Source organism: Amphibalanus amphitrite, unplaced genomic scaffold, assembly GCF_019059575.1.
Source record: "Amphibalanus amphitrite isolate SeventyFive unplaced genomic scaffold, NRLGWU_Aamphi_draft 000960F_arrow, whole genome shotgun sequence".
NCBI classification, from domain to species: domain Eukaryota; kingdom Metazoa; phylum Arthropoda; class Thecostraca; order Balanomorpha; family Balanidae; genus Amphibalanus; species Amphibalanus amphitrite.
The window spans coordinates 21,935-47,307 of record NW_024882454.1 but is presented as its reverse complement, the minus strand read 5'-3'; the positions used below and the strand labels follow the sequence as shown (position 1 = coordinate 47,307).

At 55.5% G+C, this 25,373-nt stretch overlaps 2 protein-coding genes across 2 annotated transcripts in view; one reads left to right on the top strand and one right to left on the bottom strand.

Moving 5' to 3' along the window:
- The window catches only part of LOC122368603 (DNA cross-link repair 1A protein-like), a 34,759-nt gene extending 20,150 nt beyond the window's left edge, over positions 1 to 14,609 (top strand). Inside the window, exons 6-13 of the mRNA XM_043342714.1 lie at positions 333 to 506; positions 1,003 to 1,143; positions 7,979 to 8,090; positions 8,548 to 8,691; positions 8,981 to 9,105; positions 9,534 to 9,709; positions 10,149 to 10,290; positions 10,738 to 14,609. Coding sequence (XP_043198649.1) covers positions 333 to 506; positions 1,003 to 1,143; positions 7,979 to 8,090; positions 8,548 to 8,691; positions 8,981 to 9,105; positions 9,534 to 9,709; positions 10,149 to 10,290; positions 10,738 to 11,006 — 1,283 coding nt within the window. The 3' untranslated portion in view covers positions 11,007 to 14,609. The remainder of the gene's footprint in view (positions 1 to 332; positions 507 to 1,002; positions 1,144 to 7,978; positions 8,091 to 8,547; positions 8,692 to 8,980; positions 9,106 to 9,533; positions 9,710 to 10,148; positions 10,291 to 10,737) is intronic.
- On the bottom strand, positions 14,364 to 23,603 carry LOC122368608. The gene is made up of 5 exons (XM_043342731.1): positions 23,478 to 23,603; positions 22,207 to 23,039; positions 18,422 to 18,669; positions 16,517 to 18,063; positions 14,364 to 14,501 (listed from the first exon to the last, which is right to left on the bottom strand). The coding sequence occupies exons 1-5, from the start codon at positions 23,601 to 23,603 to the stop codon at positions 14,364 to 14,366; spliced, it is 2,892 nt and encodes a 963-aa protein (XP_043198666.1).
- Between the last annotated feature and the right edge of the window lie 1,770 nt (positions 23,604 to 25,373).

Below are 25,373 nucleotides of genomic sequence, written 5' to 3'. Positions count from 1 at the left end.
TTCCCGTAGTTATATAATTCGGATTGTAAGTGATAACGATTGTAGAACATGAGATATAAAGGATTATCAGGCCATTTGCTGATGTAAAATATGGTTAGATATCCGCCGCTGTGGCGTAAAAGAAATGTGTCTGAAACAGCTGGCTGCCTCGTAACTGAATGGGCAAGCTACTAGTTATCGGCGAATAACTGAACCAAATCAATTGTATTCATTAGAAAAATGAGTGGCTGAGTGGTGTGTAATGTTTTCAAGAAACCACCGATCAATCGCTTGTACGTAGCTTTTCCGAGCGAACATACTCCAACCTAACCCTCCGACCTCATTCCCTTCAGCTGCGCCGAGTGCTGTGAGTGCCAAGGAAGAAGAGACCAAGCGTCAGTGGGCCCACATCATGTCCAAGATGCGGCCGTCGGCGGTTACACCGGCCCAGCAGCAGCGTGCCCAGGTCAATGGGGAGCGGCCGCCGACCGGCGAGCGCAAGTGTCCCTTCTACAAACTGATACCCGGTGAGTCAGTGGTGGGATTAGAAGGAGGGGGAGGGGGATAGATGGAAGAACGATAAGTATAAAGATGGGGACGGGATGTTTTAGTTTTTCTGTAAATTAGTTTTTCCTTCTCGTTATTTTGTTTTCCTCCGCTGTTTCTCATTCCCCTTTTAAAAAATAAGTTGGGAGTGGGTTTTTATTTTAACTTTTTTGCTTCTTTTCTTTCGTTCTCGCGTGCAACCTTTTTTCGTACATTTTTTGTGATCAATGTCGAATGCCGATATCCAGTTGTGGTTCTGTTTTGTTTGTTTATTTTTGTTACGTTCAGCATCGCTTTCAACATTGAGTTTGTGTCATACGCTGTGCATTTTCTTGCTTTTCTGAATAACACCTGTTGACTGACGGTTTCTGAGCCATTGGTGCTCCTCGCCGTCCTAGCTACGCGTCCTGGTCTGTACCACCTACACCCCAGCCTAACCTGTGATCTACACACCCTGACCTCTGCCGTGACCCGCAGGCGCTCCGTTTGCGGTGGACGCGTTCAACTACGGCACGGTTCCGGGCGTGGAGGCGTACTTCCTGAGTCACTTCCACTACGATCACTACCGCGGACTGTCCAAGGCTTTCCCCAAGACAGTCTACTGCGGAAAGGTCACAGGTGAGGACGACTGAAGTCACTCTCTTTTATGTTTTCTTGTGTCCATTAGAATTAAATATTGTTGGCAGTTTGCCACTTTTTATTAGATATTTTGTGTCTGCGCCTTTTTGTCTTTACCCCAGTCCAATATCGGAGAACGATAATCTACCAAACTTTGTTGAATCCGCCGCGTAAGTATTCACACGTCATGCTGCCATGCTGAATCCCTTGCCTCTACCATTAGAAGCTACTGTGATCCTTACAGACTGATGACCACTCATCCTAGGGCTTGAATAGCCCTTGGCCTGTCGGTATTACCTCATCCTGCAGTGTGGCCAAATTGGTGATGTTGCGGGGAAAGCCACCCCCAATGAAAAGTATAATGACATCCTCAGAAATTTTTAAATTACATCATCACAACGTTTTTGTTGTGAAAGCATACCTAGTGTATGAATAAAGACTAAAAAATATTCCAATGTACGATTCGCACCGTCATACTCGTACTGTCGCGCTTGCTGTTTTTTTTTTTTTACATCTTTGATGACAATATTTGATCTTTTGACGGATGACTGACGGATGTTTGAGAACTTATAGGGGTCGGACGTGTTTGAAGGGGCTCTAGTATTTTGTCATTTTTTACCGTAACTAGATTGTGTCACGAGCTGAAAATAATATAGCGTGGTTAGGAATTTAACGTAGAATGTTTAACAGTAATTTATAAAGTTTAATGTTGTGTAACTTGCCAGATATAAGCGTTTGAAAATGGTAAAATTTTGAACTTTAGTTAAAAAAACATTGTTGTTTGGACTGCTGATCCACGCTTGATTTTTGCCAAAAAGGCTCGTGGATATTAACAACGCGTAACTGCAACTAAAAGCTCCCACGAAATTAAAGCCGGCAATATCGTATTGATATTGCCGTATGGATATATCCATATATGTCGTATGGATATATATGAGCTGATTGCACCGAAGAAATCAACGGGAAGATGCGTTGAATTGCAACTGTATGAAGTCGGCCCATGAGAAGTAATCAAGTTTCTCTTGGGATTGCTATTGTCCGGATGGTGTAGCTTTCTTCGCTCTTCGTTTTGAAATTTTGTTCGACATCTTTTACTCCAGTGCAAGATTATGCTCGGCCACTCTTTTCCAAGACTTCATTTAATAACTTGAACTCAAGCGCAATGACCCGGAGATTAACCAGCAAACATGTCACATAGGTACCCTTGCGGCGCATGCAGCCGGGGTGTCGGGAGCGGCTCAGTTCAATGCCACCAATGTAGCCGGTGGTTCCATGGCCGCTGCGCAGTCCTCAACCGGTCGAATTTGCTGCGACTCGCGAAGCTCCACACGGAATGGAGATGCACCACCTGCCAAAATACTCCTGTCGCCCAGCCCTGCGACCCGCAGCGTCCTACCTCCAACGGCGAGAACAGCCCACAGCCGCCTCGCGACGCCTCAACACCAGCCTCCTCGCCGTCACCGACACCGACCAGCCAGCCAGCGCGAGACGCCTCACCACCAGCCTCCGCGCCGTCACCGACACCGACCAGCCAGCCAGCGCGAGACGCCTCACCACCAGCCTCCTCGCCGTCACCGACACCGACCAGCCAGCCAGCGCGAGACGCCTCACCACCAGCTTCCTCGCCGTCACTGGTTCCGGTCAGCCAGCCACCTCACGACGCCAGAGACCAGCCGTCCACCCAGAGTCCTGCTGAGTGTGTCGCCTGCTCCATTCGCAGCCGCAGGAAGACAACCATCACCTGCGGCTCCTGTAGGCAACTATGGCATACTTCCTGCGCTAAGGTCCCTGCAAGGAAATCCCATCACCTCCCTGTTTGGCATTGTCCTGCATGCCTCGGCCGCGAGTCAGCCCAGCTCTCTGACGCTTTCAACGGAAGAGAGGTTCCAGACACTGGCGTCGTCGAAGGACTGGCAACTCTAAGGAGAAGCACTAAACTAATCTCGCGAATACCTAAAGGCGTAAGGCCCCTGGTGGCCGATGCCCTATGCAGCGCCTTAGAGGATGCCCTTAAGCTACGCACAATCTGCGCGTGGTGGACCTTCCTGTCTTTCGCGTTCTTCGCGCTACGCACACCAGGAAAAGGCGATAATAATGTCAGTGCCGCAGCGAGCATCAGGCAGCAGCTCTCCAGCCCCAACCAAACCATGACACCAAACGTGCTTCCCGAACCACCAACAAATGACTCAGCACGAGAACATCAAAAGCCTGCCACTGACGCCCTGGCCCGTCGGATCCTCGGGAAATGTGCAGATGGCGACATCCGGGCGGCCCTAAGGCTACTGACCTCAGACGATGCAGTTGCCGAGCCTGACGCCGAAGTAATCGCCGAGCTAATGCTGAAACACCCAGCAGCTCCCAAGGACGAGCTTCTGCCGCCACCGCCCGCCCCATCAGACCCAGGGCCGCTCACGGTGACGCCGGAGGAGGTGGAGGCCGCTATCAACTCGATGCCTCCGGGATCATCAGCAGGCCTAGACGGCATCAGGCCGCTACATCTACGCCAGCTTATATCCAGGGAGGCGGCTGAGAGCGGCCGCCGTCTTTTGCACTCTTTGACGGTACTCACCAACCTGGTGCTGGCCGGCGAGGTGCCGGATTGTGCCAGGGACGCCCTTTTCAGCGCCTCACTATGCGCACTCAGGAAGAAGAGCGGCGGATTGCGGCCCATTGCAGTCGGGAGCGTCTACCGACGCCTGCCATCCCGCATCGGAGCACGCTTCGTGGCAGACAGCCTTGGTGCCGAACTCCGTCCTGTCCAGCTCGGGGTAGGAACGCCCCTGGGCTGCGAGGCGGCGGTCCATGCAACGCGCAGTTTCATTGAAGCCAGCCGACAGTCAGCTGCTCCACACGTGCTGGTCAAACTTGACGTGTCAAATGCTTTTAACACGGTGCGGCGCGACGTCTTCTTGACCCGCATTAGGGAGCGATGTCCGGAGGTGTACTACCTAGCCTACCAGGCCTACAGCTCACCCAGCCCACTCATCATCGGAGGGCAGACCATCGCTTCGGCCTGCGGTGTCCAGCAAGGCGACCCGCTCGGACCGGCCGCGTTTGCTATCGCCATTGACTCCTGCGCCAGAGCAGTGTCAGCACCTCTGAACATCTGGTACTTGGACGATGCAACGCTGGCCGGTCCAGCCAGCGCGGTCGCTGCTGACATCGCAACACTTCCAACAGCGCTGGCAGCCGCTGGTCTCTCACTGAACGCGTCCAAGTGTGAGGTGGCCTTCATTGGCGCTGAAGATTCGGACCACCGCCACGCTGCCATCGGCGCCATCTGCTCTGCGCTGCCTGACGTCAAAGAGACTGAGCTCACAAACCTATCTCTGCTTGGCTCTCCCCTGACCGACGGCAGCATAGGAGCAGCAGGAGAGGCAGCCTCTGCTATGGTGCAACGCCTCTGCACCCGGCTGCGCGAGCTAGACAGCCACACTGCGGTGTTTTTCTTGGCGCACCACGTATCGGCACCGCGTCTGACGTACCTGCTGCGCTCCGCACCGGCGTTCAAAGCCCCACACGTACTCCAGGCTACTGACGAAATGGTGCGCAGCACACTAGAAGCGGTCTGCAACGTGGCCATAAACCCTGCGGCATGGGAGCAGGCGTCGCTTCCAGTGAAGTTCGGCGGCCTGGGCATCCGGTCAGTCGAGGCACTGGCGCTACCAGCGTACATTGCGTCGGTAAACGCAGCACGCCCCCTCATCCGTTCCATCTGTCCGAGTGTGACTGATGAACTCTCAGACACCTTGGAGACCGCAGTCAGCGCGTTCCTTCATCGCACAGGGGTGGACCGACAGCAGCTGCCGGACGGTGAGCTGGTCAGTAGTCAGCGCGCGTGGGACACCGTCGCCTGTACGGTGGTCCAAAGTCGCCTACTGGTACCAGCCAACCAGATCGACCGAGCTCGGCTCATCGCCGCCGGCCAGCCGCACACAGCGGCCTGGATCCAGGCGGTGCCGGTGCCGAGTCTCGGGCTTCACCTCGACGACGAAACCGTCCGCGTCGCTGTGGCCCTGAGACTCGGCGCCCCGGTTTGCGAGCCGCATCGGTGCCGTCTGTGTGCGCGCCCCGTCACCCCGCTGGGACATCATGGCCTCTCCTGCCAGAAAAGTGCGGGTCGCCACTCGCGTCATGCCCACTTGAACGACGTGGTGCGTCGCGCTCTCTCCGGCGCTGGCTTTCCCGCCATTCTGGAGCCAGTCGGCCTCGACCGGGGCGACGGCAGACGACCGGATGGCATCACCGTATTCCCCTTCCGCGAGGGCAAGTGTCTGACGTGGGACGCGACCTGCGTCGACACTTTCGCCGACCACATAGCGGTGGAGTCAGCACTGAAACCGGGTGCAGCTGCAAGGCAAGCCGAAGAGCGAAAGCGGCAGCGTTATGCGGACCTAGCCAGGAGGTATAGCTTTGTTCCGGTGGCACTGGAGACAACCGGTGTCTATGGTCCGGCTGCCGCCGCTTTCGTCCAGGACCTGGGGAGACGCCTGGCAACCTGCACGGGTGAGCGTCGCGAGACGGAGTGGCTGCGACAGCGGCTGTCCGTGGCCATCGCTCGTGGCAACGCGGCCTCCGTCCTCGCCACCGCTCCCCAATCTGGCATAGAACAAGCAGGCCAAACCCGCAGGGCTGCCTCCACCGCTGGGAGCAACCCAGGGACGACGCGCCGGTGGCCGCGGAGCCACGCGGTAACGGCGGCTACGCCATCGGCTAGCTGTGCGCCTGAGGTCGAAACCAGCGGCAAGAGGAGCACAAGAGCCACGCCGCCCAAGGCAGATTCTCCGACTGAGATCAACCTGGGCAACTCGTGCTACCGGCGCGGCCTGGTCAACCTTGGGAACACGTGCTTCATGAACACCGTGCTACAGGCGCTGTTCCATTCAGATCAGCTGCGCGGCGAGGTGCTGGCAGCGCGGCCGTCCCCCTCCCGCCCGCACCTGGCGGCACTACAGCGAGTGTTCGCCTTCCTGGCGTTCTCGGAGCGGCCCGTCTACAGCCCGGGCGAGTTCCAGCGGACCGCTCTGCCGCCCTGTTTTGAGCGGGGCCGGCAGCACGACTGCTCAGAGTTCCTCCGATGCTTTCTGGACGCCTTGCATGAGGAGGAGCGGTCTCCGGCAGCTTCCCCTGCCGCACCGGTCGCGGTCCCGCCGCCAGTCCCTCCAGCTGCTGCCGCCGCACGCACCAGAGACGACTCCAGCGTGCCGGGAGCAGTGGCGATGGAGCGGCCGCGGTCCCGGCGCCGGCACCGTTCCTGCGACACTGCGCGGGCCGGCGGGAGATCGCCGCCGGTGCAGCTCTCTGACCTGGCCAGCGACGATGTGGTGATGGCAGAGCCGGCCGGAGACAGGGCGGAGCGGACCGCCGCGGAGGGGGAGCCCTCAGAGTCACCGGACACCGGCGGGACGCAGCAGACTGATCCGGACGGCCAGGCGCAGGGCGAGGTGGTGCGTGAGCACGGCACTGGCGATGCCGGAGCTGAGGAGCCGCCCGCCGGCCTGGTCCGTCGGCTACTGACCGGACGGGCTGAGACTACGTTCACCTGTCTCACGTGCGGCGGCGCTTCGCGCCACGAGAACAGCGTGACGGACCTGCACCTGGCTCTGCCGGAGTCGGTGACACGGTCACTGACGGCAGCTGCCGCGGGCGCCGGGGGAGCCGAAACTGCGCCGGCGTTCGGCCCCGCGCCGCGGCCGGTCGGTTGGCGGGGCACGCCACCGACGGACAATCAGACAGAGATCGAGCTAACCGTATCGCAGCTGCTGCTCGACTACCTGACGCCGGAACGACTGTGCGGTGATAACCAGTATTACTGTACCAAGTGCACCGGCCTGCGGGACGCCGAGCGCCAGCTGCGACTGCTCTCTCCGCCAGCCAACCTGGTCGTCTCCTTGATGAGGTTCGCGGTTGACCGGCGCACCGGTGCACGCCGCAAGGTTCTCACCCCTGTGGAGCTCACCGAGTGGCTGACAGTGCCGCTAGCCACCGGCCCGCCCGCCCAGTACCGGCTGTATGCAGTGATAGTCCACGCGGGCCATTCGCTGGACGCTGGCCACTATTTCTCATTCTGTCGCGCCTCCGGTGGCGGTGGTACTGATGGGATGGACGATACCGGCTGGTGGCGGCTGGACGATACGTCAGCGGTGCCGGTGCCGGCGGCCACCGCGCTGGGCCGGCCGCGCCGCTCCACCGAGGCAGCCTACACGCTGCTGTACCGGCTGACCGATGCAGCGGTGGCGGGGGCGGCGGGCGGCTTGTCGGCGCTGGCTGCCCTGCCTGGCCCGCTGCGAGCTGCCGTGGAACGAGACAACGCCGTCTTCCGACGGGAGCGGCAGAGCCGGACGGCCGGCGCACTGCCGATGGTCCACGACGGACGGCCGCCGCCGGGTGCCGGCTGCGGCGGCGACAGCGGGCCCGGCGTCCCTCGGATGCGTCAGCCGACGACGAGGCGAAGCGGTCCAAGCAGGAGAACGGCCACAACGGCGTCAACGGCCAGGCGGCGCCCCTGATATGCGTCCGCTAAAATAAAGTGCTGTGTAAACTGAAAAAAAAAATTATTTTGAGAATGCAAAAAAAATATTTGATTTTTTTACTTTCCACCAGAGCTTGTCGTCAGGTATAGTTTTTCCACAAAACTTGTAAAAACTGCACCTAAAATGACACTGAAGACGAGTTTTTTAGTTTAGTGAATAGTGACATCCTCATACGACTTTTTTTACATCCTCACCCTAACGCTATACCAATTTGGCCACACTGTCATCCTGTCTGCTGCTACATTCTGTGTCCGCTCCCCTATGATAATTTGGTGTTGACTCGTTGTTTGTCCCTGTGGCAGGTAACCTGGTGCTGACGCGCCTGAAGGTGCCCATCGACCGTATCAAGATGCTGCCCATGAACGAGCCACGGCTGGTGTTCGGGGTCGAGGTCACACTGCTGGACGCCAACCAGTGAGTGTGATATATGGGGATGGGACGGACGGCTGGGAGATCGGGATGGAATAGGAGGAAGGTGCCAGGCATTAGGATGTTTAGAGACTAGAACTTTCAGCGAATTTAGTGTGTATATACAGAGCGAAATGGAGAGATGGGAGTGAAATTCCTAAATGCCAGCCAGTGAGTGATGGAACGGGTCTAGGACGGACGGATTGGAAGTGAGATAGAACAGGAAGTAGAAAGAGGCGGCAGAAGTTAATTTTGGTAGGTAGTCTGGTCGGGACAGGATAGCATGAAGCGAATACTGGGATGGAGTAATTGGGCCAGAATGAGGCAGATACTCTTGAAGTAGGAAGGAGTACTAGTCTATTGAAGGGATGGAACGGGCGTATAAGTCGAAGATGATTGGGGATGAGGACTGACTTCTGTCTGTTTCTCTCGCCGTCCCAAACTGACCATCCCCCCTCCCCAGCTGCCCGGGTGCCGTCATGTTCCTGTTCAAGTTCAAGGACGGTCGCGCCATTTTGCACGTGGGAGATTTCCGCGCGGACCCGGCCATGGAGAGCTACCCGGAGCTGTGGAATACCTCCATAGATCGGGTCTACCTGGACACCACGTGAGTCAACAACCGGGATATCCGCGTGCGCAATTGTGACAAATAGCCCGAATGCATCGCCTTATCTTGGACAACTTTGACGGCGCTAGCCACTGTCTACAGGACGTATATTGCTGTCTGTTACCTATGCTGACGTATTGGCATGACCTAACATGACAATTTCTTTCGGTCCGTAGCTTTAGCTCGTCCGTAATCGGCCTCGATTCTCTAGCATTTTCTTACTCCTGATCTGATTCATCTTAGGCCCTCCCATGCCTCTCCCCTGACCGAACCCGTGTTGTTATTTCAGGTACTGTGACCCGGTGTACGACTTTCCTAGCCAGTCGGACATTTTACACCAGTGTGTGCGGATTGTCACCGAGGCCATACAGAAACACGCCAAGACGCTAGTCGTCTGCGGCAGCTACACCATCGGTGAGACTCATAGCCGGCGGGCGGGTGGATAGGGAGTTGGGGTAAAGCCTTTTGGGTGAGAGAATAGGCCGGGTTGTGCTGTAAAAATCATGCACATCACATCAGCTATTGGAAGCTGTCTTGCAGGGAAGTTCGTGCCTTCCTCACATACAGTGGCCTCCCTCTCAGGGCAGTGTATGCTCCTGGCTAGAGCATATTGAGTTTTCTTCTTGTTGTTGGCATGCATTCTTGTTCCTTCACCAGAGGCATGCATAAGCGCTTCTTTCCAGTTGACAGAATACAAGACTCGCGAAATCCCGTTATTCTGCATGTACCCTCCGCAGTTATTGCAATCAGCTAACTGGTACTATTAATCTAAAATGTATATCTTCTGCGGATAGAGTTTGTGTTATAATAACTCACCGCTACCCACCCCGTTCCTCCCGCAGGCAAGGAGCGCGTGTTCCTGGCGATCGCCGAGGCCCTCGACTGCCTGTTCTGGGCGTCCGCGGACAAACGGCGCACCCTTCAGTGTCTGGAGGAGCGGGCCATCAAGAGACGACTGACCACCGAGCAGCAGAGGGCCAGGATTCATGTGCTGCCGCTGGGACACCTGACCATGAAGGTGGGTGGACGGGGGAGGGGAAGTGGGGAAGGAAGCGGGACCGGGTTGACATACTGGGGTGATTCTAGTGAAATGAAATGGATAGAATTCAATGCGTTGACAAATCATGTTGATGCGTTTTTATCGATAGGAGGATGACTAGATTTGGTTGTCATATGTTTAATGGGCTGGCGATTTAGATTAGGGACGGAGTAGCTCATGTAGAAAATATATAACCTGGCTGACATAACATAGTTACACCTCAGCTGATAGGATGGGTGTCGCTGTGCTCGTTGATGTGAAACCAGCATAATTACCTATTGGACATGTTATGTTTGACGCGCTATTTGCATTACATCACCACTGCGTAAACTGGTGGTACTCATGCTCTATGCGTCATCAGTTTTCTTCTGTTACCTTCGACTTCTTTTACTGACCTGACTTTGTTTTTCGCCGGCAGACTCTTCAGAACTACCTGAAGATCTTCCAGTCCCAGTACACCCATATCGTGGCCATCAAGCCGACAGGCTGGGAGCACGGCAAGGACCACGAGCCGCACGGAGACTTCAAGCCAAAAGTCTCCGGAAATATCGCCATATATGGTGAGAAACGGAGAGGGGATACGTGGAAAAGAGAAAGCTTGGCAATTTCGAAATCATCGCCCTTTTTAAGGAGAGACGTGTGTATTGGAGGACAAGGCAACAATTGTGTGACACTGAAATGAGAGTCGAGGGAACAACTATGACTGTCGTACTAAGTAAACCACGAACTTCAGACTTGCACGCGCGTGACCCTGGCCTTCCATGACCCGTCTCTAACCTTCTTGTTCTTCTTCTTTTGCACGTCATGTGGGCGTGCCCGCGGACGCGCCAAGCAGGGGCTGGTCGAGCGTAAGCTTGGGACGCCCCACTCGCCGTATGTAGTATAAAGCTCTTGCCGGCCGGCCCAGAGAAGACCTCGTGGAGTGAAAAGGCTACAATGGAAAGCCTGCGTCTTGTTGGGACATATGCTAGGCACTCTTCTCTAACCTCTCTTGGCCGTCATTTCAGGCGTGCCGTACAGCGAGCATTCGAGCTACTCCGAGCTGAAGCGGTTCGTGCAGTTTGTCCAGCCGCGTGAGATCATCCCCACGGTCAACGTGGGCAGCGCAGCAGCACGCGCTCAGATGGACTCCATCTTCAGAGGGTGGCTGTCCGAGGGACGACCCAAGCCTCGCTCCCTCCCTGCCCCCGCTGCACCAGCCCCGGCGGCCTCGGCAGCAGCGAAGGCCTCGACGCAGGCCCCAGCAGTGACCACTGCAGCAGGCAGCAGCGGATGAGAACGCGACGAAGCTCGCAGTGATGAATACAGGGTGAGGACGGCAATACGCCGAGGATTCCAGCCTGAGGCTGAGAATCCACAGCTGACAAATCGTGATACGTAAACGGATGGACGTGCCAGCTCGCACGCGAACGCACGCGTAGTGCGTGTAATGTACGCGCGTGGTGCGCGATTAGCGCGCGTACGTGCGTGCGCGTAAACGACGTGCGCATATACGTACGTGAGTGATTCGTTGTTACTGAATTTAACGTTAAGACTCGCCTATTTATTACGGTTGCAGGCGCTGAGCGAGATTTGTTGGTGTTGTGTGAGGCGATGGCGGCTGCGGTGGTTGTCGGATTGGGCCGCTGGGAGTGGCGTGGAGTGGGGTAGGGGCGAGGCGTCCAGGGGAGGGGTAGAAGAGAGGGGGTGGTCAGAGGTGGGGGGGGGGGGGCACAATGTTGGGAGGGGCGGGTGAAAGCCAGGGAGCGATCTAAGGCTAGGAAAGAATGTTTTTGATAAGATCTGTCCTGTTCTGTAACAGAAGGGGTTCTATCCGGTAAAAAGCGAGAGTGAAAGACTTTTTAAATTATTTTGGCATTGCTTTTCGATGTGTTTCAGTTTTATACGGCAAGGGCTGGACCCGCTAATATACAGAGCTGCAGGTCTTATTCCTAAGGGAGGAAGGGATATATGTAGAGTGGGTCGTGGAGGGGTTTCGACTCTAGCTAATCTGGGGAGGGGAAATGGTTGTGTCTGTCATGTATTCAGTGATAAGTTCCACTAAGTCAGTCAGCTGAGTGATGTGTAATGAACGACAGATCCGCGGCAGTCCTCCCTTGTTGGCCGCCATCCGGGTCTGTTTGTATGTTTGTGTGTCTATGAGTGTGTGAATGTCCTTCCTGTTACCTGACTGATAGGTGTGTTTGTGTGCGCGGCTGGTGATAACCGTGTATGTCCCATTCTGATGGATTCATAGCTGATGGAGACGCGATCTGACTGATCTGGCCGTTTTAACTGTCTTCTGTGGTGTAAAAGGTAGCGTGCTGTGATGTGTCGAGAATGTGTGCCTATCTCCAGCTACTGCAGTGTTATCCGCCCCGTCTATGTGTTTCGTCTGCCTGTGCGAGTCCAACTGACGTGTCTGTGATGCTTGTGATGTGATTTGTGGTGTTTTAGTTTGTAAGTGTGTCTGTTTTGGAGAGTGGAGATTACAGCTAGTTAGCTCAGCTTGTTTGTTACCACATTTCCAGCTTACCACAATCTTTGCTTACCGATTCATAGACCTATGTAGCTATGCGCTTAGCTCCTTCTTAGAACATCTAAAATACTCTTCAACCTGCTCCTGAGGGCATCACTAACGAATTCGGGTCTTCAGAATCAAATCGAGTGAAATCAAATTATATATTATACCGGAAGAAATACCGGAAGAATCAACCCTTCATCGGATATCGCACTAAGTGAATCGGATTTATCCTTCAAACATGCGTCGGCAGCTAGTGGTCGCGGGCATCGCCCATATTTCGAACCGGGTTTACGTGGATGTTTCTCCTGCAAACTACACATTGCATTTGCTGCATTTCTGGGGTGGGTGGTTTTAGGTTGTAGTTGTCAGAGAGAACGCCATTTGAGAACACTGTCGCTAATTAACTATCATAACGGTAAAGTAACTACGGATTCAGATACAAAGGCTGGCGTTGTCGACGCTAGTTTGAAACCTATTGCATTTAAGGAACCGTAGGTATACGCCGGGTAGCTCTTGCCTGACCCCCCCCCCCCCTAACAAGTTATCCGAACATCTATCTGGACCTCAGCTGGGTTTTTCGCCGACCTGCTTATTCATTATTACACTGTCTAAAGTATAACTGTCTGGAATGCATCTGTGTAACATGACTGGATGTGGTATGTTGACTGACGCTTCTTAACCCAAGTGAGACATGTCGTGAGCGTGAGATATCGTATAACTCCGTGAATTCGTCTGTTGTGAATTATGTCGTGTTTGTGTCCGTAACTGTCTCCGTAACATGCTCCGTAACGTGGTTCGTGACTATGTCGTGATGTAAACCGTGACGCCATAACAGGCCGTGATGTGGGTGGGTAAGAGTCGGTGATTCTCACTCAGTGAGAGTCGTTGATTCTCGGTGAGAGATCGTTGGTTCAGTCGGAGTCAAGAGATGGAGCCAGGTTGTGTGTTGACTCCCAGAGTGTGTTGTTTCGTTGTGCTGTGGTTTGGGCAGAGTTGAGGAGTCGGGGAAATGTGAGGAAAGAGGGAGGGGGGATGTCGCCAGTCTAGTCACCGCGTGGGGGCAGGGCAGAGCAGGGGAGTACGAAGGCAGAGTACGGGGTGGGACGGGTCGCCCCCAATAGGCAGCAGCTGAGACGGCCTTGCAGTCTGTCGACGCTGTTTGTGTGTCTGTCTGCGAGTGTGTTTCCGGCAGGATCCGGGCTACACCGCATGATAGTGTAGCGCCATGAGTTTCACACGTGCGCCAGGAGTGTCTCGTGCGTTTGTATGCGTGTGTGCAGGAGTAGGTGTAAACGCTCAGCGCTGGCATCGCGAGAGCTACATTGTGCCGCGCCGAATATTTTTTGCATCATTTTCGTTAGTTTTTGGAGCTGGCGAAGTTGCGGTGAATTTTATGTGAGGTTTGTCGTGCAGGCTAGAACCGGCGATTTTTATCGTTCTGTTTTGGAATTCGTTGCACCATTTTGACGAACTCGTGTTCAGAAACTGGGTTTTGTATGTGGGCGTCAATCGTATTCGTGGACACGCCATTTGGACGTGATATTTTTTTGTTCGGAAATTGAATGCGCCCATTGCCGAACAACATGGTTTTCGAACAACCAATCACGGCAGTCTGTTTTACTCGTAAGGTTACCATTGTTTGTGCACTTCACCAACGGTTAACCTTGTTTTAGGAGCTTTTAATTCCCTTCAAAAGGCGGCATGTTCAAACCCTACTGTATGCATGAATTGTGGTGCAATTGGCAAACGTGCAATGTGGTCACTACGAGCCCTATATCTGTTCATGTAAACTTACCCCACACGTGACCCTGGTTGGTGAGTGGTGAGCTCTGCTGACCTGAATGGGTTCCTTCACGCTCTCCGCCGCGTTGTGTCGTACGTTGGGTGTCTGCCGCGCGATGTTACTATAATGTGATGTGATGTATCTGATGTGAGATGTCAATGTGGGCGTTCGTCCGCCAGGCCCATCCGTCGTCAGCGGACGCAGACAGTTCAGTGTATGTGCTTTCGTACGTTTTTAGGCTAGCCTGCTAGTATTAGTCTCGTGTGCCCGCGCGCACATCTGTGATGGTCGTCGCGCTCCATACTGTAGCGGGCGCGGGCGTCGCCGGTCGGCGCCACGTGTTATTGTTAATCCTGCCGGGTGTCCACGTGGCACGTGCGGCGCCACGTGTCGGTGCCACGTCTCGTGTGAGAGCGGGTGATAGAGGCGGCGCGCGGAGAGTGAGCGATGTGCCGCCAGCGGGCGTGGGACGAGGACCGCCGCTCCTGCGGGGTGGGTCCAAACGGTCCCAGAGAAATGCTCAAACGACGGGCGCGGCGCACCGAAATGACGCAAACTGTGGCTGCTTTCCAAATAAAACGATGTCTATTGGATTGTGTGGTGTGATGAGAAAGAATGTGACGTTTAGTTAGCGGTGGGATGAAGGCAAAAGTGGGACTTAATGACTTTACGGTCTAACTAAAGGAATCACATTAAAAGTTTCGACACCATACAATTACGTGAAACCCAACACAACTGCTTCAAAATAAGAAAATACTAGATGGCATGTTTTGCGCTATAACTGTGCGTTTTGATAGATGCGTTTGAGGGAGCATTAGTTTGGGTGTGGGAACTTATGATTTTTATTTGTCTTATTTTGTCGGAGCTGGATATTTGTTTGAACGGCATGGTATGCTGGTGCTGAGGCCTCTTGCACCAAACTACCTAGCTAGGTAAAATCGAAAAACCGGTTTCAGAATAAGCTAATCAAACGGTGGCAAATTTGTTTGCAATAGCCCAATACATAATCCTACAGGTGCTTGGTAAATTTTACACGCAAATTGTCACATTTGAGTCTTGGATTGGGCATACGATGCAAAATAATCCAAGCATTGGTGCAAGAGGATTTTGGTGCAAGAGGCCTCTGGTTGCGGGTTGTCAGAGCCTTTCTCGTGGTTTGCCTTTATCGAACTCAAAGCTACCCTACCCTAACCTACCCATACCCTACCTTACTAATAACTTACACATAGTTACCCTTCTCATACTCGATTAAAGTAACGTACCAAATTTGAGCGCGATCGACCCAGCCGTTCTTGAGATATAAAACTGGCCCACTGCACGTGCGCACGCGCTAACTGAGACTCCATACGACTTGTGCCAGCCACCTTTCTAAATTGTCCCCAACAGTGAACAAAATTTGAGCGAAATCGGCCCAGCCGTTCTTGAAATGTAGAAGTGGACCCCTCACGAGCGCACGTGCAGTCGAACCACCCTACCTGTCACAAATGACCATACATCGCCAGGTTAATGCCCCCTCCACCCACAGTCCAAGTTTCAGCGCAATTGGCCCAGTAGTAGCTGAGTTATTCCTAGTTAGTACAATAATGTGCTGTTTATTGGTAGGCGCTTATTTTCAGTGTTTAGAATTCCCCTTGGCGGGCGGTGCATTGCAGCCCATGCTTTGATGGCTATTTTCAAAGGTTGAATGGCCTGCCTGCCGAAGCCATCGATCGGATTTTGTCGAAAAATACCCGTAACGTTAACAAAACACGGTCGCATGTTTGAGTCATTTTCACAAAAGTTTTTTGACTTTTCGATAATATTTTGGGTGGATATTGGTCAGAAAAGAATGCTCTTTCCGAAAATGTAGGTTTCATAGCCATTGGTCAGCGTTTTCAATACGTTTTGATGTTGTAAAGGACGTCGCGCTCCGCGCGAATCAAATTTTCCAATTAATGTTTCATTATTAAGGAAATGGTACGGATCATCACTTTTTATTTGTTTTGCTATCATTACACGTACATTTGTCTGTAAAATGGTACCACACCGATTTCATTCCGTCAAGCCGTTTTCCAGCGGCATCGATTTTCCCGTCACAATGCACGAAATCGGTCATTTTTCACAACTGGGGGTGCTGTCTTGCACGTGGCGCGTGCTATACTATGAAACCAAATCGATACGCTAGCTCCATCTCTCCTCTATCGAGTGGTGTAAACCGCTTCTCGCTGCGCCCACCGGCTGCCGACTTATACAGCCGGGAAGCGGGCGCCGCAGGCCGGTTTTCGCCCGATCGTCGATTTGACCGTTTCCCGTGTTAACCCTATGGCGCACGCGAGCGCGTGCTGACGGCGCACCCCTGGTGTGATCACCCCCAAATTTTAATACAAAGGCCGCCCACGCCCACAGATTCGGCATGCCAAATTTCACGCCGATACGCGGCGCCTTTCAGGCGCAATAAGACACATAAGTCATGACGGATTACGCACGCACGCACGGACAACTTATAAATCATAATATAGACCAGCAGCGTGTTGAAGACGTACGTCTTTCCCGTGCCGCCAGCGGCGTCCACGAACACGGCCAGCGGACGCCGCCCGTCGACGGCCGTCATCACCAGGTCGAAGACGTGGCGCTGCGGCGGCAGTAGAGTGGGCAGCTGGATGGCCACCTGGTCTCTGAGCGCTGCTGCGTCATATTCCAGCTCCTCTTGAATGAGCCGCGGCAGCTGGCGCAGCTCGGCGGCCTGCTGCAGCTCAGCTGCCCGCGCCCGCTGATCGGGCGTCACCTCCGGCAGACCGAAGTCTCGGAGCTCTTTGCCGGCCTGCTGTAGCTGCCGCTCCAGGTCCACCAGTGTTAGTGCAGCGCGCAGCTCGTCCGGCAGGTCGCGATGACGACGGCCGAAGTCATCAGACATGGCGTCCAGGTGACGCCGGAACAGCTCTGACGGATCGGCTGGTGCGCAGAAGAGCAGCAGCGTCACGAAGAGGCGCCGGATTTGAGCCGGCATCTGTGCGTGCGCCGCGTCCTCCATCGTCACCTCCCACTCGCGGTCGTCCTGCAGAAGGCCGCGCAGGCAGCACGCCTCACGATAGGTGGCACAGACCACGCCGTCCACGGTGCGCAGCTCCTCAAAGGACGCCGCCCCCGCGACGTGGTGCAGCAGCACGCGGAGATAGAACACGTCGCCGTGACGCGGTGAGAGGCTCACCACGCGGCCGATTGCCTCTGCCGCCTGCTGTTGGCGCCGTTTGCGCCACACCTTCTGGCCGGCCTGCCAGGTATACCGCGACGGGAAGTCCGGGTAGAGCAGTCGGCGGCAGTCCGGGTCGGCGGCGGCCGACTCCCGGTTATACTCCAGCCAGGCGGTGAGATGGGTGCGTCGGGCGGCCTGAGCCGCCTGCCGCTCCTGTCCCGGCTCGAAGTACACCAGCTGGTGATCCTCGAGGTGCACCTGTAGGGCGACCACGTTCGGCTGCCGCTGGCTCATCGGCATGTCGAACAGACGCCAGCAGGCTTCACTGGCGCCGATCGAGCGCATGTCCTGGTACTCGGCGATCTCGTCATCGCCGCCGATCAGGTTGTCAGCGCGCACCATCTGGCGGTCCGGGCCCTTGTAGATGTACCTGAAAAGATACTTGACACTCTGCACCGAACAGCACACCTCCACGTTCACGTGAGCCTCATATTTCAGGGACAGGTATGGAGAGAAGGGTACCACCCACTGGTTGGTGATGAGCCGCCCGTCACGCACAAACTCCTGGCCGCCCTCGGCCGCCGGTCGCCGCCTGTAGACAGGGTACGGATGGTCATCCCGCCACTCTGTCTCGTTGGCGAACGGCTTGGGGAAGCCCTTGGAGCAGCGGCCGCCGTCCATGCAGGCGGCCGTCGGGTTGGCGGCGCCGCACTGGCGGTGTACCATGGTACTCACCACGATTTCGTGCAGGCGGCGCGCCTGGTCTGACCTGGCCGGGTCGGGCAGTTCCGCCGTGATCACCGCGTCTACATCGTCGGCAGTCCGCGGGCGGTCCTCCTGCCGGACGATGACCAGGATATGGCCGTGCGGCAGACCTGCAGGGAAAGTAAATAATGTTTTAAGTGGCGATTGAGATAGAATAGGACCTTAAAAAATTGACTTCAGGTCAAAGTCATGTGGTGACTTTTTATGAACCAACATGACCTTTCGGGCCACTGCTGGCCATAAGCTGCACTTTGCTCATTGCAACTGGGCAGATGTTGCGATTCTGAAAAAAAGAAATCTTGCGGTTTAGACTTGTAAGTTCGACCTGACCTAAGTGACCTGAGCGCTAAAATTATGCACACGACGTAAAATTGATGCATGATGAGCTGTATTGGTTTTCTTCACACTCCCTCCTCCCCCCCCCCCCCCACACACACACACGAACACAAACCTTTAGTGCCTACTCACCTCGTTTTTGGAACTCGACCACCATCAGCATGGAGACACAGCGTCCGAAGATGCCGCTGGTGGTGAGCTCCTTCAGCAGGGCCTTCAGCTTCAGGTGGAACACCCTGGCCACCAGATCGGGGCGGGACTGCGCGTCCTGGCCGGGCAGCAGCGCCGCCTGGATCTCAGGCCAGTTTGGGTTGCAGGTGAACGTCACGAAGTACGTCGGCCTGCCGTACACTCGCACGATGGCCATGGCGTCTTGGTACCTGATTCATTGAGACAAAGGTAAAACACCAAATGAGGAAATGAAGTATCGCAAAAATCCTATCTAAAGGCTGACATATACACCTATCACAACGCGACTAACTGGTTGGGGGGAGAGAGAGGGGGGATGAGATTGTGTGGCTCTTTGGAATTGTGGCCTTTCGTGACCTCACGACACAAATGTGACGTCATCAGTATTCAAAATAGAGCCCTTCCGTTCTCGAGAGCCCAGAATATCCGTAGTTACATGAACACGGTCATATCATGAAAATTTCATGACCCTGACCCAAATGACCTTTGACCTGTGACCTACTTTTCGAGACCATGTTTGGCCGGAATCGCGATTCGGAGTATGTCGGCTCGCATTAGCCGCGCGTTTGCAGTCTTTTCGTGGTTTCAAGCGTTCAAACAATGTGATATGATGTTGGTTAGGATGTGTCATATCAAATATTTTTGTCTCAGATCAAGCGCTTCCGCGGATATTCCTTGTCCCTGGGTTCATTGAAGCCCATTGGCACTGCTCTTTTTTCGCTGCACCGAAAATTCAGGCGGCGCGGGCCCAATCAATTTCGACATTTCCCGTGGCGCCCGGCGTTGAAGTCTCCATACTGAGCGCAATGCGTACCGTAGCGCTAACACCAGCCATATGACTCGCCGTCGGCCTGTAGCGGCCAACACCGTTTGACGGTTAAAATTCGATTGCTACTTCTTGTTTAAATGGACGTCGGACGAAACATACTGTTATCTAAATGTGTTGAGGCCATTCAGGGACCCGGACATAGGCGGCGGAACGGGGAGGGCACCGGGGCACCGTGCCCCCTTTGATTTTGGTATTTTAACATTAGCCCTATGGGCGTTGCATGGAAAGAATGGGACCAAAAGTCGGCAGTGCCCCCCCCCCCTTAATTGAAGGTGTTCCGCCGCTACTTTATGTAATAGGATCACGCTGCAGCCTTGGCAAGACTATCACGAGTGGGGCAGGGAGAATGAGAGCACGGATGGACAGAGGGCAACGTGAGCGGGGTCTCGGGTATCACCCCTCCGTCGGCAACACAATGTGTCGGCTTTCGAGTCATGTGCTGTCTCTCCGAGACACACGAGCTTGCAAAGAACGTGAGCCAGTCTAGTTTCAGCTGCGGCGTGAGCAGAAGTGCGTGTGGTGCAATCGAATCGGACTATCCGTGCCGCGGTGATGCCGTGGTGAAGCAAGGCGAAACATTCTGTTATCGGGTCTCCCAGTGTGCTGCGGGTAAATCAGCTGCCTACCAACAGAGATGTATTGAACTATGTGAGGCTCTTGGCAGAGGATAGAAAAAGTGAGCTGACAGTCACTGCATGTTTACGTGAAACAGCGGAAGCGGTGGTTGCAATGTGGTCGAGTGAGGGCATACCATCGATACAAATGCACAATGTGGTTCGGAAGGTAAAGCAAATCTACGAAAGATTTCGCCGATCGAACAAGGTGTCCGAAAGAATGTGGGAGGGACAAACGAAACAAAGTGTTTCTGAAGCGAGTCTGTTTCGTAAGCTTTTTGACATCGCCCGCTGCCGCTGTAAAGATCGGCGAAGCTGTACCTGTCCACTTTCAAACCGGGTACCGCCAGCGGAAATAGCATTCCTTCGAGACCAGAGAGGAGTTTGGAAGATGAGACTGGTTGGTGTGGACTACGAGGAGACGAGGAACCGACGTAAGACTGCGAGCCTTAGAATGAGACGGGAGCGGAACGAGGGGAGGGGCGACGTGAGTCAAGCTGGTCCTTCCCACCTCCGTACCTATTCCAACGGCGTCAATATCGACGAGACAGGCCAGGTAGACTCGTCGGCAACGACCGACACCAACGACAGTAATGAAGACGTCACAAGTGAATTTGAGATGAAGGAATGCATCAAAGACTCAAACGATGATGATATGACAAACACTGCACTGGCAGCTGACTGACAGGTATGGTTTATCCAACCGTGCTGTAGCAGCCGTCATCAATGGTTTTTAGATGGATGTCGGTCGCGTAGCGAGCGGCAAAACAGAATTGCTGGTCGACCCGAAAAAAGTATGGGGAGAAAGATGCCGGATGAGACAAGCTGCCAGCTGCACTCGAATGAGTTTGTACTCAGGGAAGTTTTCCAGAACTTGGACGGCAAAACCAGTGGACCCGGATCATTCACGGGGCCGTTGGGCAAGGCAGCCGGCGCCTCCGTGCACCGTCTTTCTCTCGTGAAGTTCCGACCGGTAAGCGGCCCAGAGCTGGATCTGCCGGACATCATCGCCGACCTCAGCAGCGGCAAACTCCTGCTGTATCAGCTCACTAGAGCCGTGCGGACGGGCAACATCTCCGCAAAGGAGGCCTGCAAGAAAATCGGTCCCCTGAACCATGCAAGGTAGGCAAATGCTAATTGAGTTGAATTCAGTTTGCTATTGAATGGCAGAGATGCATCTTTTCTGTGTAACTGTTGTCTAAATAGAGGATACTGCCTCGTTTGCATTACTTACATCCGTATTGACAGCGTCTGTCGACGCTAGCAGGCGAAGACGCGCGCGGCTGGTGTTAGTGTCATAAAACGCATTACGCCAAACATGGAGACTGCAACGCCGGGCGCCACGGTAAATCCCGAACTTCTTTCAGCCGGCGCCGATCGAATTTTCGATGCATGGAAAAAAGAACTGTACCAATGGGCTTCCACAGACACAGGGACAAGGAAAATCAGCGGAAGCGCTTGATCTGTTTCTAGTGATACACCCTAATGTTGGTCCCAGGCATTAGGGTGGGTATCAAAGTCACCTGAAGGTCAGGTCAGGTCATTGACCTTTGATGACCTCGGCTCACTTTTCGAGTTTTACATGTTTCGAGGCTAGCTATTCTTTGGAGCTGAATTCGAATTTAGCAACCATTTGAACATGTACGAAGTAGTTTTGGTGCCTTCGGATTTCGGAACATGTTATGAAGCTGACAGAGACGGTTGACACCTACCGCGAATACCCGGCAGAACACCTACTGGTTGACCTGACCTGACCTGACCCGACCTGACCTTAATGCATGAAGACATCATTGCGATCAAAACTAATATGATATTCGTGATAACCACCCCGGAAAACCCCATAACAGCCACACTTTACGACGTTCTAACAGGTCCCGGTTTTCCCGACTTTTGGGTAATTGAACTGACCTCAGAGGTCACCATTTGACCTATGACCTTAAAACCGTGTACCGTTGGCTTCGTCTCGTAACGACCTACACGATGTTTTTTCGGCGAGGCTCTATTTGTAACTAAAGTCATTTGACATGACCTGGTGATCTGACCTTGAGTGATCTTGGTATGCAATTTTCACAACACATGCAGAATAGATGCATTATGATGTGTACCAAAAACGGTGGCAACAATTTTTGAGATACTCACGAAAAACCCCAGCGGGGCGGGGGGGGGGGGCTGTTCAAAATCACACTTCTCCCCCCCCCCCCCCCCAGCAGGGCACGGGTTAAACATTTGATTCAACAACCGATTTCTACATAATAAGCAATGTAACGCGCTCGTAAATAATTCACCTGCGCTGGTAGTACCGGGGCCCGCCGGTGAAGGAAGCCGGCAGGATGACACGCTGACCGACGCGGTCTCCGCCGGCCAGCTCCCTTTCGGCGTCCCCCGGCAGCGCGTCCTGTAGGCGCTGGTACAGCTCGGCACGCAGGCCGGCCTGGTTCCGAGCCAGGTACAGCAGACGCTGGGTCTCTACGCGCGCAAAAGCCATGCACACGTACTCCTGAAACAGGCGTCCTGCGCGGAACAGTGAGTCATCGAGGTCGGGTCGCAGCTGCAGCCGATGAGCGTAGTACTGCATCAGCGACACGCCCCTCACGTCCCCGCGCCCGTTTGCTACCGCCTGCCGTAGGTCCGGTTGCCAGCCGTCTGTGCCAAACGGCAGAAGGAGCACGAAGTGCAGAGCCTCAAACGCCCGGTGTGTCTCATTTACCGTCTGGAGGAACGGACCTTCGGCATCGGCACGGCAACGCAGCACGATGTCCTGATGGACGGGCTCCTCGTCCATCAGCACGGCCACCTCCCGGAACCCCTCGGCGCGGTTGTACCGTCGGGGGTGCTGGTCAGCCGGGCGGGCGTCGGCACTTACCACCAGTCTCTGCTGCTGAACCTCCTCCTCCGGCAGCTCGGCGGCGTGGATAAAGTCCTGCACATAGGGATTTACCTGACGCAGCAGGACCTGCAGCTGTTCGAGCAGCGTCAGCAGACGCGCCCGCTCCGGCTCCCGGGTACCGCGGGGCAGCGGCACGTGTCCTAGACGCAGCGCGGCCTCGGCCGCCGGGTCGTCACAGTCCGGGTCATTCACATAAATCTGGGCGAACGACGGGCGCTCCCCGTCTCTGGCCTGCAGCGGACCGACGCGGTGATACAACCTACCTTGTATGATCACCGATGGTGCATACCCACCGTCCGCCGGCCTCACCTCCCGTGTCATCATAGACGCCAGAGACAGCGCCGTGTTCAGGCGCCGGGAGTGCTGTCTGAATGTGCGTGCCTCTAGCGTGTCACCCGTCCACAGCTCACGGAGCAACGGTGGCGGGGCGGGCAGGGGATCAAGGTTTACCTTTCCCCCCGAACAGCACAGAGTGGCCCGCTCCTCTCGCCAGAGGAGGGCGCCGCAGTGCGGACATACCGTGTCGCGTGCCCCCGTGTCAAGCCTGGCCACCGGCTGGCGACCGGACAGCACAGAGTCGGCGTCACAGGCGGCTCGATTGGCCCGGTCGGCTCTGCGGCGCCCCTCCATGTGACCCCTCGCGTCAGCCGCCCGTTCCGCGTCACGTACCTCGTCTGGCAATTCAGCCCTCCGCTGCCGCTGCCTCTCGGCCTCTGCCTGGCGCCCAGCGTCATCGAGGGCGGCACGCCGCTGTCGCTGTCTCTCAGCAGCCGCGTCCCGTTCAGCATCATCCATGTCAGCCCACCTCTGCCGCTGCCTTTCAGCGTCCGCTTCTCTCTCGGCGTCATCCATGGCAGCTCGCCGCTGTCGCTGCCGTTCAGCGTCCGCCTCACGTTCCGCATCATCCATGGCGGCCCGCCGCTGTCGCTGCCGTTCGGCGTCCGCTTCTCTCTGTGCCTCATCGAAGGCCGCTCGTCGCTGTCTTTCCCGCTCGGCGTTACGGAGTGCCTCCGCCCAAGGCCGTATAAGAGAGGTAGAATCATCCCGCAATTTCCAATGGACCAGTCGCTAAGCATTAGCGTGACGTCACTGGTGGAGACCGCGCGGCGCCCGGCTCCAAGCCGTACGTCGGGTACATTTGGCACTTTATCGTTGTTATTACTGAACGTAACGACAACTAATGACTCTTAATAACTTTTTTACCCACCTAAAGCTGATTTCCTTGCCGATACATTGCCGACCCGAGCCCCAGGGTTGACAATCTTGGGATATGGGTCGGATGGGCGACCTCGCGACGGGAAAAGGAACGATTGCAATTGTTGTGTCCTGCACCGCCGATTGCATTCTCTATCTGTACCCGGAGGGGGGGGGGGCAGGGAGCACGTGCCCCCATCGGATCAGGGGGCCTCTCGGGCCCGAGGGGCCCTGCGACGCCAATTGGCGGCTGAGGGTCCACGCTGGCATTTTCGACTCGGAAGGGCCCCACAGGGCTCGAAAGAACACCTTATGTGCTCCGAATAGCCACACTTCTCTCCATACGAGCCACACACCGGCTTTTTATTGTTCCTTGTCGGCATTTGAGGGCCCCTTGCCGGCCTCTGAGGGCCCATTAACGACCTCTGAGGGCTACTTGCCGGCCTCTGAGGGCCCTTACCGGCCTATCAGGGACCAGCAGCTCTAAGGGTTCCACACACGCCTGTGATGACCCCCTAAACCAATGGTTGAAGGCCCCCACAACGGCGCCTGCGAGGGCCCTCAACGGTGGCTGTGAAAACCCCAAACCGGTGCCCAGCTGAGGGCCCCACACTGCCACCTCTGAGTTTAACCGGCACCCCTGAATGAAGTTCCAAAGGCCCAAACCAGTGCTTCTTAAGGCCATATATCGGCGGCTCTGAGGGCTCAACGCCGGAGCCTCTGACGGCCTAAGACGGGACCTTCGCATCGGACGGCCACTCACCGGTCACTTTTGAGGGCCCCACACCGACGACTCTGAGGGCCACCACCGGCGTCTGAGAGTACCTTGCTGGTCTCTGAGGACTCAACAGGGCTCCTGAAGACACCGCAGACCTCTTGAGGGCCCCTTGTCGGTCTCTGAGAGCCCCTGTCGGCTTATAAAGGGTTCGAGCCAGCAGCTCTAAGGGTCCCGCACCCGGCTGTGATGACCCCACACTGCAGTTGAGGGCCCACAATGGCAACTGTGAGGACCCTCACCAGCGCCTCTGAGGGACACACACTAGCACCTCAGAGGGCCCACAGCGGTACCTCTGGGGCCCCGCACCAATGCCTCCGAGGGCCTCACACCGGTACCTACCTGTCAGGGCCCACACCAGTGCCTCCAAAGGCTTCATAACCGGCGGCCCTGAGGGCACTACACCGGGGATTTTTGGGGCCTACCGAAGGCACAACACATTCCCTTAGTCTCGCTGAGTTTCTATCCCAATCCCATACCGGCTTCTATCCCAATTCCGGCGCTCAACTTATTAGCAGCCCCCCCCCCCCCATGGGTCAGCGGCAGGGCTGCGGAGTCGGAGTCGGAGTCGGAGTCGGAGTCGGTCGGAGTCGACA

Coding starts and splice junctions, on each gene's coding strand:
- LOC122368608 (XM_043342731.1), bottom strand. CDS start 23,603: ATGGATGATGCTGAACGGGACGCGGCTGCTGAGAGACAGCGACAGCGG. Junction 18,670..22,206: donor CCCCGGTACTACCAGCGCAG/GTGAATTATTTA, acceptor TCAATGAATCAG/GTACCAAGACGCCATGGCCA. Junction 14,502..16,516: donor ACGTCTTCAACACGCTGCTG/GTCTATATTATG, acceptor CCCACCCCGCAG/GAGCGGCGGTCCTCGTCCCA.